Source organism: Thunnus albacares, chromosome 13 (genome assembly GCF_914725855.1).
Source record: "Thunnus albacares chromosome 13, fThuAlb1.1, whole genome shotgun sequence".
In the NCBI taxonomy this organism is placed as follows: domain Eukaryota; kingdom Metazoa; phylum Chordata; class Actinopteri; order Scombriformes; family Scombridae; genus Thunnus; species Thunnus albacares.
This window is the reverse complement of record NC_058118.1, coordinates 19,980,460-19,994,024: the sequence shown is the minus strand read 5'-3', so window position 1 is coordinate 19,994,024 and position 13,565 is coordinate 19,980,460. Positions and strand designations below refer to the sequence as shown.

Below are 13,565 nucleotides of genomic sequence, written 5' to 3'. Positions count from 1 at the left end.
TGTGCTGTTTGCTTTTGAGATGTTGTGCTTCAAAGTCTTTGGCTCCTGCATGGCAAGAATAATATCCTGTCGAGGGACAATTTTCTCTTTTTGGACAAAATGACTGACATCTATTAAAATCTTATCAAATTTTTAAAAGTTTTTTTTTTTTTTCTAGAACTTTGATTGCCAATACACCCTTGTAATGCTTCTAATACCATCTAAAAGTCAATACATACATGGAACTGCAAGGTTACATGTTCCTTTCACTTCATTTCATCATATTAAATTTGCATAGTCATCGTTAAAATTGAATATTAAAAATTATACCATCATCAGTTTTGAAATGTATAAAAATTCTGAAATGATCTGCTGTTTCATCATATGCTCAGCTCATCCACCCGGCAATGAACAGTGAATTGAAACAGTAAACGAGCAGTTCTTGATTGGTACTCCTGTGTTTATTCTAAGCACTAATTGGATCACAAGTGGAACCTTATGGAACAGTCAGACAGTAAGATTTGGAGACTGAACCTATTCTTTTATTTTCAATTGTGCCTTTAACATGTAAGATTAATAATAACTCCTCAGAAAATGTTAATACATTTTAAATGACTAGTAATGTGGTGATATGGGAATTATTGCATGTTGTATTTTTAGCGAAAATGACAAAATTGCTTAAAAGCCTCATATTCTGAGAAGAGGGGACATGAATCTGAAAAAATAAAAAAAATCAAAGTTACAGCTGCTACCATTAGATGTAAGGGAGAGATAACAGAAGCGATAGAGTGGATTAATGTGTGTGTTTGTGTGTTTGTGTGTGTGCATGCATATGAGAGAGAGGGAAAGTGCTGGAAAATGATGTGACACTTTAGTCTGGCATAGAGAGACGAAACACAGATCAAATAGGCATCATATTAACATCACATTCTCTTAAATATCAAAGCAATGCTTCACTTTGATGCAGGATTTGTAGTTTCTGAGACCAACATGTCTCTGACTGAGTTCACAGAAGGTCAAAACATCCCTCCCAAATTACCCACAATGCTCCCACTCTGTATTCTGTGTGCGTGCATGGATATGTGAAGGACGAAACAAGCACAAATTCTGAAATGCTGGAATTTCTCTGAAGAGTTTGGGAGACTCGTTATTAGTTTGAAGCTTTCATTTTAAAACAGAAATAACATTGACTGTAAAATCGACGTGCTTTTACGGCCATTAGAGAGAATATTCTGGGGGAGAAAAAAAAATCAAAGCTTTGAGAGAAATCCATGACCTAAAATTTGATAGCCAAGGCTAAAAACAAGACTAGCAGAAAACTGTAAACCAAGACAGGAAAAACAAGCTTTCATGTGATTTAAACTGTGAGCTAGGCAGCAGTCTGTGTTTGCTGGATGGACTCCATTTTACTCTCTATGAATCACCTGATTAACTCTCTTTATCGCTCTCTTTCTCCTTCTCTTTCCCGGCCTGTTTCTCTCCCGCCTTCAGTCTACCTCAGTGTCTCTCTACCTCACACACGCACACACATATAGAGAGTGTAAATACCTTCAACCGAGCAGAGTTAGTTAAGGTGAAAATTAATATAAGAGGCTGCTGTCACAAGTATTTAGGAGACACAAATGAGACTCTTAATTGCTCTTTTCTTGGCAGAGGAACACTGGCTTCTACCAGTAAAACTGTTTATTTATTTATGTGCTATAGTATATACACTGTACAGTGAGAGATGATCTTCTACTGTCGTAATCTTCAATTTTATCAGCTGTAATTTAATCCTTAAATATGATTTAACCTTTACACTTTAACGCTTTGGAAATCCCATCTGTTACTGATGTTTAAGAGAAGAAAATCTGATATAACAGTTTCCATCAACTGGTTATAATATCAGTTGACAGAAAAATCCAAAACAAATATCAATATGTGGTATTTTAACATATGTAATTTCTGGATGAATATTCACAATTGGTGAGGAGGTTGGGTTTGTGTTAAGGACAGACAGCAAGTCCATCAAGGCGATCGATAGTACGCTTGAATCCTCTTTGAAACCAGTTTAATCGAGTAGAAAACCAGCTCTCATGCTTGGCTGAGGTTTCCATGTTTTCTGTCCCACAGGTCCTTCTATCAGAAAGCCAAGGTGGTAAAAAGTGAAAGGACTTGGACATTCTCGTTGGGGGGAAGTTGTTCTGACTTTTAAGCAAACAAGACTGACTGACTCACTGCAATCGCTTACATGGTTGCTCAGAAAAAAAGCCACCATTAAGAAGTTTGACAGCCTGGCACAGTAATACACATAGTGAAACACCTACAGTACACATACAAATGTATACCTAGAAATAGCTAGTTACAGCCACCCAGCAGCCTGCTGTGTGAGCCAGCTATTTATTTAAGATCCAGTGAAAGCAACTGAAAGTTTGTTTTTGAAATTCCTCAATAGATCCTATACACCCACAGACAAAGGCCTAGGCAAGCAGACATGTAAACAAATAAAAACACACACACACATACAGTACATACTTGAAATTTGTATTCTGTAGACACATACACAAAGTCATCAACTAAGTTCTTTTTCTCAGTTTCAGCAGTTCACTATCTGAGCGTAAGTGTCACATTAGTGCACTTATTAAAAATTTCTTGTGCTATACATACAGTATGTTAGTGTTTGGTATTATGGGTGCAAATCAACAACCTCCCTTTGGGACTGGCTGACCAGGTGCTAACTGAGCTTTCTATTTTATGCTTTTTCAGCAACATCTCCACTCTACTTAGAGTGTAAATTGGTCTCCTTTGACAATAAAAGGCCGATATCTGATAAAATATGAGTCTGCTCTCTTGCTCTCCCTCTCTGACATGCGGACACAGTATTTAAAAGGTGTCTGAATATGAATGAAGTCTCCAGTGGCCTGCTGCCACCGCTGTCAAAGTGAATTACAAATGGTACTCATTAAGCTGTTCATCACAAGTAAGCACTGGGTTACAAAAGTTAGCCGTTACCGTTAATATGACAACATATATGACTACAGTTAGAGGAGCCCGCTCGATGTTGATGATGTTCATAGGTGGTTCTTAGTTCTATGTAGAAAATACAAAAAGCAATCTTTTGCAGTAGTTAAGAACTAACCTCTCCCCTGCTACTGTTGAATCTGATGCTCTGTAACAAGTTGATGTGAGAGAGGTGATGTAGAAAAATAGTGCCATCACAGTCACCAAGTATTCCAATTTACACTTCTATCCATGTTATTCACTTTTCTTTTAACACATATCATAACTGTTAAGTATTATCCAATTAAAAATTGACACCCAGATTAATAACATATGATAGCATGTAATTTGCACAACTAAACTAAACTAAATAAAACATGAAAGTGTATGAGGTTACATTTCTTAGTGTTCAGAATTCACTTGTGAGGTTTTGTGAGGATTTTATGGGCTGTTTTACAATGATAGTAGCATTGTAAAACACTCATTTCCATGAACCTTATAACTAACATAACAAACAATATAACATGCAAAAAATAATGATCATAAAAAATAAGAAAGAACGAAAGACATGGCAACAGATGTACACGTTCGGAGTGGAAAATAATCATCCTGCTATTGAGGTTTTTTTTTCTTCTTTTTTCACTTTGACAATAGTCTCATTTTTATTTTTCAGATGCAAGGGGCCGTGAAGAGACATACAGCAACAGAACAGAAAGAACAAGTTCTTGAGCATCCATTAGCAGCTGTTGCTTGATGCCTCAACCAGCATTTTGGGTAGAGAGTAGGGAACACCAGTCAGACTGTAGATTAGCACCTGTACATTTTGTTGAAATGGTGTAGACTTTTCATTAGCCTCCCTGACATCAAGCCTGATTTTTCTGTAGCTTGCTTGTTCTCTTTTGTCCTTTCTCTCAGTTCTTCTTGTCCTCTAGCTGTCCCCCTTGCTCTGTTTCATTATGTCTCTCTTTCAGTATCTGTCCCTGCTCTGCTACACATGCATTTCAATGTGACCTCTTTGTGGCCTCCAGGCAGTCAGTCTGGTGGGAGAGCATCCTGCATGGAGCTTTTAGAGGCAGAAGCCCCCAGGCCACTTTCAGTAATGGAAGTCTCCAGGACCCACAGGGGCTCAGAAGCTAATGGCTAACATGTCCTTACAAAAAGACTTCTCTCCTCACTGTCAAAAGTAATAGATATGATATATAAGGCCCTGCGGTCCATCAAAATAATACTACAGCTGCTGCAATTTCCAAATTGCAATAAGTTTCTGTTTCTTACAGAAATAAAATATTTCAGACACAAAAATTATTCCTGTTTTAAGAAGCTATTTAAAGAAGCAAGACAGATGTTATTGCAATATTCTGCAAAAAATGTACACATTTTCACTACATTATAGTACAGTACGTGCTTAAATAAAGACTTGTTTCTCTGTGTAAAGGCAGTGACAATATTGGCAATATTCCTAGACTTATCCCCTCTCAGGAAAAAGAATATCACTTGAGCCCATTCACTAAATGAAATAATGTCAGACTCCTTATATGAAGGACTTGTTTATCCCTCACAGTAACCCATCATTCATAACCTGAACACCTTTTGTGATGTCAGTCTAAACTGTAGATGTCACACCCTGCCTGGACTTTGTGTGTTTTTTGGTCTCTTTGTGTTTTTGTGTTCTTTGGGGTTTCCTGGTTTGCACTTCTGTTTAGTCCCTCTGGTCATGTGGGTTTTCTTGTTGTATTTGGGTGGTGGGTTTGGACTGACTTTTGTTGTTTGGCCTGGCGTGTTGTGTACTTGGGTTTGGGTTCATGGTGGTTGGTGTGGGTTGTATTTGAAGTTTTGTGTTTTCTGGGTTTTGGTTTTGTTACTGTGTTTCCCTTGTGTGTTCATGTGCTCCTCCTCATCTGCCCTGCATCACCCTCGTTAGCCTTGCTCTGTGTCTTCCCCACACCTGCCCTGTATCAGTCTCCTCAGCCTTGCCCTGCTTCCTGTGTTTCCCTCAGCCAATCACTCCCAGCCTGCCCTTGTGTCTCATCACCTGTTCTCATTCCCTGATTACTTTAGTCTATATTTAAGGTCTGGTTGTGAGTTGAGCCTTTGTTGGATCGTTTGTTTTGTTCAGCTTGTTCTGTTTTGCCCTGTCCTGTCCTGTCCACCTCAATATTAAAGGTTTTCGTCTATCCTGCAATCTCTGCATGCTGGTCTCTGCAATTGCGTCCTGCTGCTCAACCTGACAGTAGAATGATTTCTGTTCATTTACATCAATCTATGTAATGTCCAGAGCAGAAAATCCACATTAGTGAATCCTGGTATTTAATGGCTAATCAAGACTTCATTGTTCAGCACAAGGTAATGCAGTCTCAGTGATTTATCATACATACTACCCACACATACACACACACACACTCACATTTCCACACATATCCACCAACTGACCACAGCCTCTTGCTGAAACCGACATGGCTGGCCAACCACTCAGACTGTGACATGTTGGATCGATGCCAACAGCCCTCCGACCTTCCTTGTACCCCATCTCCCAACACCCTCTTTGAATGACAGCTCCCATCAGTGGGTGTCTGACGCTTCCTGAGCACACATACATGGAAGCAAACACGTGCAAAAATGCATTCACTCATCCCTTACGAAACAGCTTACGAGAAATTAATAATCTTACATGTAGAATACAGTAAAACTCCATATATCTAAGTCTTATTTCTGTACTTTAGAGTAGGTCTTTCCACTTACATTTTCACTTCTACCAAAGTAACATTTAGACTTTATAGCAGTACTTGATCATGTTGTTTTCTTGTTCTTATTTCACCATTTCACCTTGACACAATGTCAAATGCTTCACATGCTGACATGCTGCTTTCTAGTGTTTGGCTATGCCTGCAGTGTTAAAGGTAAAATGAAGTTGTAATCTGCACATTTTGCAGATACAGTTTGTACCTTCGGCACAAGCAGATCCTACTATTGCTTACTTGTAATATTGGAGTCAGGCATTAAGCTTATCTTAGCTTATTCCATTCATTCAGAATGTATCCTGAACCCACGCAGACTGTCACTAAGGCTGATCAGTGTCTGTATGATACATTGTACTGTATCTGGTGTATTCAACCTTTTATTTCTGGATGCTTGGAGGAATACTTCTCTTGGATTCTTTTTTATTTTTTTAATTTTAGAATGGCATTGCTTTTGTGGGACGTTATGTCATTTGTTTGGTTTTCTGAAGAAAAATGCACTTGAAAGGGGAATAACACTGAATGATGTCTTGCTCTGCATAGAAATGCAAAGCATTAGTAAGATTACATAATAACAGAGCAAGAGGGACTCCCTCAAGCAAATGATGCTTTTACTCCACAATGTATCAGACTTTTGTTACTGTACTTCTTGTCCTTGATAGTTACGCAATTACTTACAATAGCATATTACATCATAGCAGTATTTGTCATATGTGATGTCATGTAATGCAGTGTGCTATAAACTTTGTCAAAAGCAGGTTTATTTGTGAAGTCAATATATACCTTGTACTGTTCCTTCATACTCCCATACATTACCTGCTGTGTGGAAGTGTGGGGTAACACATACAAAACAAACACAGATCCAATCTTCATCCTTCAAAAAAGAGCCATAAGATTCATAAAGAAAACCACTTACAGAGAACCAACAAACCCACTCTTCATCAAACTAAATGCACTAAAATTTAAGGACCTGGTTGACTTCAAAACTATTCAGATCATGTACAGAGTAAAAAATCAGCAGTTACCAAACAGTATCCAAAGTTTGTTTCAAATGAGAGAAGGTAAATATGTTTTCAGAGGAATATGTATGTTAAAAAAACAATTATTGAGGACAAATGCAAAACTTCATTGTATCACTACAAAGGGAGTTAATCTGTGGAACAACTGTAGGGAAGAAATGAAAATATGTAGAACATTAAGTAAGTTTAAACAAATCTTTAAAAATTAGTTAGTTAAATAAGTTCTTTACTTCATCCTTTCCCTTTTTGAACATTGAGAGGTTATTTGTGTTGCTCACTGAAAGTTTGCTGTTATTTTTGTTTTTTGTTTTGTTTTATTTTGTTATTTTAACATGTTTGAAATAAATAAGAGAGTAACAGGAAACAATAGGTCTGGGGTACTCACAACATTCGACATATAATTGCAATTTCACAATTTATCTGTTAACATGGAAATGCATGAAAATATAGTTGTTTCCCTCAAAACAGTTCTTTCTTAGATGCCATTCTAATAACAGTTCTGGAATATAAAAATTAGTCAACAACTCAAGAGTGCAGTGTGGTAAAATAATACTGCACTACTGTTAGCTCTCTGCTTGACACACTAGACAAATGTGTTGCTCACAGAGAACGCATTACACATCCTGTGCTCAACATTCGTCACACCAAACAACCAGCAGAGTTTCAAGGAGTTCTTCCTCTGTGACATTTCCTCCATCAACAAACAAATCAACTGCAGAATCCACAGTTAAAGAGGCAGCAAGACTGAAAGCTGATTTCAGCTGCATCTGATACTGGTTGCCATCTCTCCCTCCATCTGTCTGATACAGTATGAGTGTATCTCCGGCCTTTGTGTCAAAGCAGTGCAGTGCCAATAAGGGCTCCAGTTACACAGTGGAACTTGGTGCAACGCAGGCACAATGGGCTGCCCCTCTGGTGCTGGCACATCAATAAACTGACCATACCATATATTTAATGCCAGAGGTTATGAGTTTTCAAAATCTATGTTCTGTAATAAGACTATGCATGGAGGGAATATGACTTGTTTAGAAGTATAAAAGCTGAGATACTTTTTTTCTTCGCTCCTGTCTTCTAAGTGTATTATTGCTTGGCTGCATGCGGTGCACAGACACCTGAGGTCATGCCCACTCGTAAGTGCAGTGACAGCGAGAGGAGAAAAAAAGGGAGTGAAGCAGGTGGTGGAGAGGAGGGGTTGAAAAAATTGGAATGCGAGAGAAGATGCGGAGGAGGTGAATAAAACGAGGACAAAGGATGATAATGAGAGGACAGGCCAGGGGACAGAGAAAAATAAAGCCTACTTTTCTGCATGTGGCTGGCTCAGTGCAGTTCATATGCCTGCAGATAATCTCTCTCCGTCCCCGACCTTGAGCGCTAACCTCAGGACAATCATAACTTGCGCCAACTCAACACAGCAAGAGAGACAGAGCAGGAGAGAGAGTGGGCGAGTGGGCACAGCGCTGACCCAAGCACATCTCTAGAGGAAATCACCCCCACCCGGGGGGGTTTAAGCTGCCAAAAGCATTAACTTCCAACCTTTTTTCTTTGTCCAACACAGCATGCAATCAAGCAAGAAAGCAAGCACTGGCATTGATTGTCTGATGAGTCTGTACACTGCACTTCTCTCTGTTCCTGTTCCTACCTCCTCTGTTGTTTTACTTCTCTTCCTCCTCCCTCTCTCTACTCTGTGGCTATTCTCCCTTCTCCCTTCTCCCTGCACCTTACTTACTGTCCTTTCCTCTCTTGTACTGCGCTGTAGTCCCTTCTCATTCATTCCCACCATGGGAGGACTTACGCTTTGTTTCTGTCAAATTAGTAATTAAAAGACAGCTATTCATTCTGCCAAGTAGTGGGGTGCTTTCGAAAAGATGTGGAATTGAAATGGGAGAAAAGGGAAGGGGGTGAAGAAAGGAAAAGTGGGACAGAGAACAAAAGGTGAAAGGAAAAAAAGCTACCTGGAGAGCGATGGTGACACAATACTCAAATTATGTACTTAAAGTGTTCAGAATATCACTTCAAACTGAGTTTAAATATTGTGTGTTTTAGATGGAACTGCCTAAGTACTAAACCTGTAAATCAGGAGTAATAAATAATAATAGAAATAAAGTTCCTTGATTTTGAAAACTGGACTGCAGGGACTGTGGCAGTTATTGCCTTTGGTCAGATATGCCAGTCCTCCCCTCTTCTCTGCATTTCTGCATGACAGAAATCAGGGTGGCTTCCTCTCAAAAATCGCAGAGTGGGAGTGCTTATCAAGAATTAATGATGCCTTTCAGACAGAAACTTAACAAGCCAAGCAACTCAAAGTATAATTCCTGGTGCTCAATAAGCTCCGACTTTCAAATTATGATGAATGAGTTGCTTAAAAGTACCTGACGAGTCATCTTAGATTAGCACTCACAGTTGGAATGGGCTTATACAGTGTTGAGGGAAAGACTTCCTCAACCCCATATGCGATGAGCCAAAGGAGATGCTGCCAAGAGAGTCATACCCATAAAAGTTGAGCATGGATCAGTGAGCAAACTACATTTTCCTTTTAGCAACTTCACTGGGTGAGACAACATGATTGGAGGCTTGTGAGTGTTCTTCAGTGGTCAACACCTTTCTGCATAAGCCTGCAGACTCAGTTGAGGACTGTTCGGAAGGCTTTTTTAATGGGTGATGCTCTCTCTCTGTGTCCATGCATTCGCTGATTTAATGGATAGGATACAATCACTGTAAAAATCAACTGGGTGACACAGAATGCACTACAAAATCATTCAAATGGTTCTTATGGCTGATGGTAATGACGAGTATGAAAGACAAGCCTTTGTGGAGATGACTTGCTGAAGTCAAATCAATGGAATCATTCATCATGTACTCAAGAAGATTTCACACAGTAGCGTGTTGTACATGCATTACTCAACATTTAATTTAACATTGAGTACATTCAAAATCAAAAAGTATTCAGAAGCATTTTCTAAAAACTCTACAATAAGTAACCCAAGGTTATTCAAATGAAACTTTACAGATGTAACTGATACAACTACACATGCAAATACTTCTCTAAAGACTGTTGGCTTACCAGAAGTTGACCAGGAAAGGATGCTCAAGGTTCTGCATGATCTGCAGCTCTTTCAAGACATTCCTTACTTCGTTCCGCTCCACGCATTTTAGCTTGTTCATGTACTTCATGGCATACATCTTCTTAGTGTCCTTCTTCTGCACAATGCAGACCTGAGAAGATCACAGAAGGGTAAATTCATTCACTGCTATGGTCAAAACAATCTGAATGTATTTGTTGGTGTGTATGTTATAGTACTTGCAAGGCTTTACAAAAATGACTCTGCAAAGTTTAAACAGGTAACTTATCGTCCATACAAATTAAGTAATTCTCAGTGCCAATATCATAAAGAGCATGATATTGTCATCCCTCTTGGGCAGCATCCTGTAATTTTGAATCATCATTCATAATGTTTTGTTCAATATGGTTATTGGTTAGTTATGTTGCATGACATATGGCAAAAACTGTGTAGTGTCCCCTTATCAGATGCTAATCATTTAACTTTTAAAAATGCCTCAACAAAGTTGTGAGATGTATCGTTTCACCATATTTAAAAAAAAAACATCTGTATCTGTTTGACACAGTGAAACACTGAGGTCTCCCAGGCTGGCATTGAGGTGAGGACTGGAAGGAAGTGAAGGGTACGTGAGGTAGTGGACCAGGCAAATCTCGGCTGTATCACAGAGTGCTGGTGGGATCTGTGGCAGTTGGCCAAGCAGGTTTAGGCAGCATTCCAACAACCAACTACAACAAAGCCAAGGGCAAAGAGAGGTGGGATTTGGTCCAGAAGGAAGTGAGAGCCAGGTTTGTGGAGCTGTGTGCAAGCCAGATGGTGGGGATGCGGCAGTAGGGTGCATGGACAAGATGGGAACAGGCGATGGACTGCAAGATCTCATGGTCTTGGTTGTGGAAGGCTGAACCTTCCACATCAATTCTCTCATCCAGTCTGTGTACAATGGTCTGCCCAGCAGCACCATCAATACATAACATAAAGCATCTCCAACTACCAAGACACCGAATCACATTTGTGAGAACAGGAGAACTCTCAAATCCCCAATCAAAAGCCCAGGCAGGCCTCCTTGGAATAGCACATGACTAGCAGATGAGGGTGGACCTGGGAAAGCAACTCAGCGGCATCTTTAGGAAGAAACGTATGACTCTCTGTGGAGCAGAGTGGCACAAGAAGCAGACTAAAGAGAGAACCAGGAAACACACTGCTTTCCAAGCAAATCCCTTTGGGTTTACTAAACAAGTGTTTGGCCAGAAGTGTAGAAGCCACCTTGCATGCTCAAAAGAGGATATAGACAACCATCAGAAGGGGACCTGGCAGTACAATGGCTGGACCAATGCATATGGTTCCATACCCCATAAACTAGTGGATGGTATTGGAATGGTATCATGTCCCAAGTAACATCAAGGACCTCATCTTGGATTACTATGATAACATTAATCTTAGGTTCACTTCTGGGCCAATCACATGTGAGTGGCACTGACTGGAGAAAGAGATCATCACTGGATGCACCTGACAGTAACAACAATGTTAGTCCCAGGAAGCAGATAGATCCTTTCAGGCTTGAAGAGGCTAATTACTTGGGCTCAGATGTGTTTCAAGCCAGCAAAATCCAGGTCCTTAGTACTGAAGAGAGGGAAGGTGATTGACCGGTTCCACTTCTCTCTTGAAGGTAGCCGAATCCCATTGGTTACAAAGAAACCCATAAAGAGTCTCAGAAAAACCTTCTACCACACTCTACAGGATGCTGCTTTTATGTGACAAACCAAGAACTGGAGGAATGGTTAACAGCTGTCAACAAATTAGGACTAACGGGCAAATTCAATCAACAGCCTGGAATACAAGGAGTCCAACATTTTGTACACTATGTACAAGATAACCATTTTGTACATATGTACAAGATGTTGCAATACAGTAGTGCATGTTCCACCATTCGTACATATTTCCCTAAAGCTTTATTATGTGTGACACATGGACACATGGTGTATTAGCAGCTTCACTGCAATAGCCAAAAATGTTGTCTATCTCAGAAGGTTGGAAAGGAAACTAGGGCTTCTCTTTAATCACTGTGATCATGAATTTAATCCTCTCTTAAGACGTTAGACTTTTCACACCAGTATGTTTTGCAGTTTAGAGATGGGAAACATTGTGTTAGCATTCATTAGAATTGTGGGTACGTCAGCAGGGAATGTAGATGTTTCCTTCAAAATTGAATGAAAATGCTTCCAAACTGCATTGTCTGTGTACTTAGATCAGTGGGAATAAATAGCTTTATTTGATGCAGCGAAATGCAGAATATAACACCTGGTGCAGTCTGGGTAGCTGTCATTTCATGTATATATCAAACTGTGTGTGATTACCACCTTTTTGACAATGTGTCAAAGTATAGACAATATTTTCAATATGCATCGGTGTAATACCCCATATTTATTTGTAGTTGTGCTTGTCTGTGCTACAAGCACAGTGATTACTGCTATCTAAGAGAGTGATCTGTAGACCAGCTGGCACAGTTAATCAGCCAAACCCTGATCGCATCACTCCTCCCATTGAACAGCTTGCCATCTACTGTGATTAGACTGCTTATCTGTTGTTGGACAGAATGTTGATGCTGTGTGCTCACGTGTTGTGTGTATACATGTGCACATAAGTTTCTCTATATGTGTTTGCATGTACTGTAAATGCTGATGTGAATTACTTTGCACTGTATGACTTAAAAGCAAGAGGGAGCATGACTGCTACCACCGCTGATTTGTTTCTGGAGAGCTGCTGGTTGATCTTGAGCAAATTAAACAGGAAGGCTTTAGTAGACTGCAGATCATAATACTCTACTGACAGAGAGAGAGGAGAGGTGGGATGTTATTTATATTGATGTGTTGTGCCTAATGTTAACAGCCCTATTCAAGGAAATAAAGGGGGATCACATAGAGCTGAAACGATTGTTCAATTCATGAATTTGTCGATCGATAGAAAAATAATCTGCAGCTAAGTTATTTTTCAAGCAGAATTGCCAAATTTTCCCTAGATCCATCTTTTACATTGTAAGGATTTACTGCTTTTTATTGTATAATGTGATAGAAAACTGAATATCTTTAGGTTTTGGAGAGTTGGTCAGACAAAGCAAACAATGTGAAGATAATACCTTGGGCTTTTAAAGGTTTTGTTTAATATATATTTCCTATTTTTAATGGTCTAATTTTTAGGTGCTTCTCTAATAATTTAACTTTTATTAGTGGATCAATTGTACACACATTTTTTGTCCTTTAACTTACTAGCTACTGTTGGCGTCCTCCTGATCGACACTACTCTTGGAGTATGTGTTAGTGTGTCAGTGCTAGTATTGTAGTGTTAGTATGTCTTTTATATGTCTCCTTTGTTGTGACTGTTTGACTTTCTTTGTTATATATTTGTTTGTGTGGGAAAATAAACTTGCTTCCCCTCTTGGGATTAATAAAGTTATCTATCATGAAGCTGAAATATACTGGAACATTATTCCAATTTAGCATGGGTACATCTTTTTTTCCTCCAATCTGAATACACACAAACACTCTGGGAAACATGGACTTACTTTTCCAAAGCTTCCTTTTCCTATTGCCCTCAGGATCTGGAAGTGGTCAAAATTGACTGTGGGAAAGAAGAGAAGAAAATCTCAGTAAAATTATATGAGATACAAAACAGAAATTAAAACCCAAAATCCATTTTTTAAAAATTAGATTGTTGTTATTATAATAAAATACCAAGATACTAGATGCTCTGTCACATAATCTGTCGTAGAAAAGTTATTGGTTTCAGCTTTGAACTTCATG

The 13,565-nt window shown here is 39.2% G+C and overlaps 1 protein-coding gene and 1 long non-coding RNA gene across 4 annotated transcripts in view; one reads left to right on the top strand and one right to left on the bottom strand.

Moving 5' to 3' along the window:
• The window catches only part of LOC122995035, a 62,618-nt gene extending 49,436 nt beyond the window's left edge, over positions 1-13,182 (top strand). The window contains exon 3 of the long non-coding RNA XR_006406706.1: positions 10,337-13,182. This is a non-coding gene — a long non-coding RNA (uncharacterized LOC122995035). The remainder of the gene's footprint in view (positions 1-10,336) is intronic.
• The window catches only part of stk32a (serine/threonine kinase 32A), a 78,052-nt gene that overhangs the window by 47,513 nt on the left and 16,974 nt on the right, over positions 1-13,565 (bottom strand). For all 3 annotated transcript variants that reach the window (XM_044369958.1, XM_044369960.1, XM_044369959.1), the window contains 2 exons: positions 13,328-13,383; positions 9,774-9,925 (listed from right to left, as the gene is read on the bottom strand). In XM_044369958.1, coding sequence (XP_044225893.1) covers positions 9,774-9,925; positions 13,328-13,383 — 208 coding nt within the window. The remainder of the gene's footprint in view (positions 1-9,773; positions 9,926-13,327; positions 13,384-13,565) is intronic.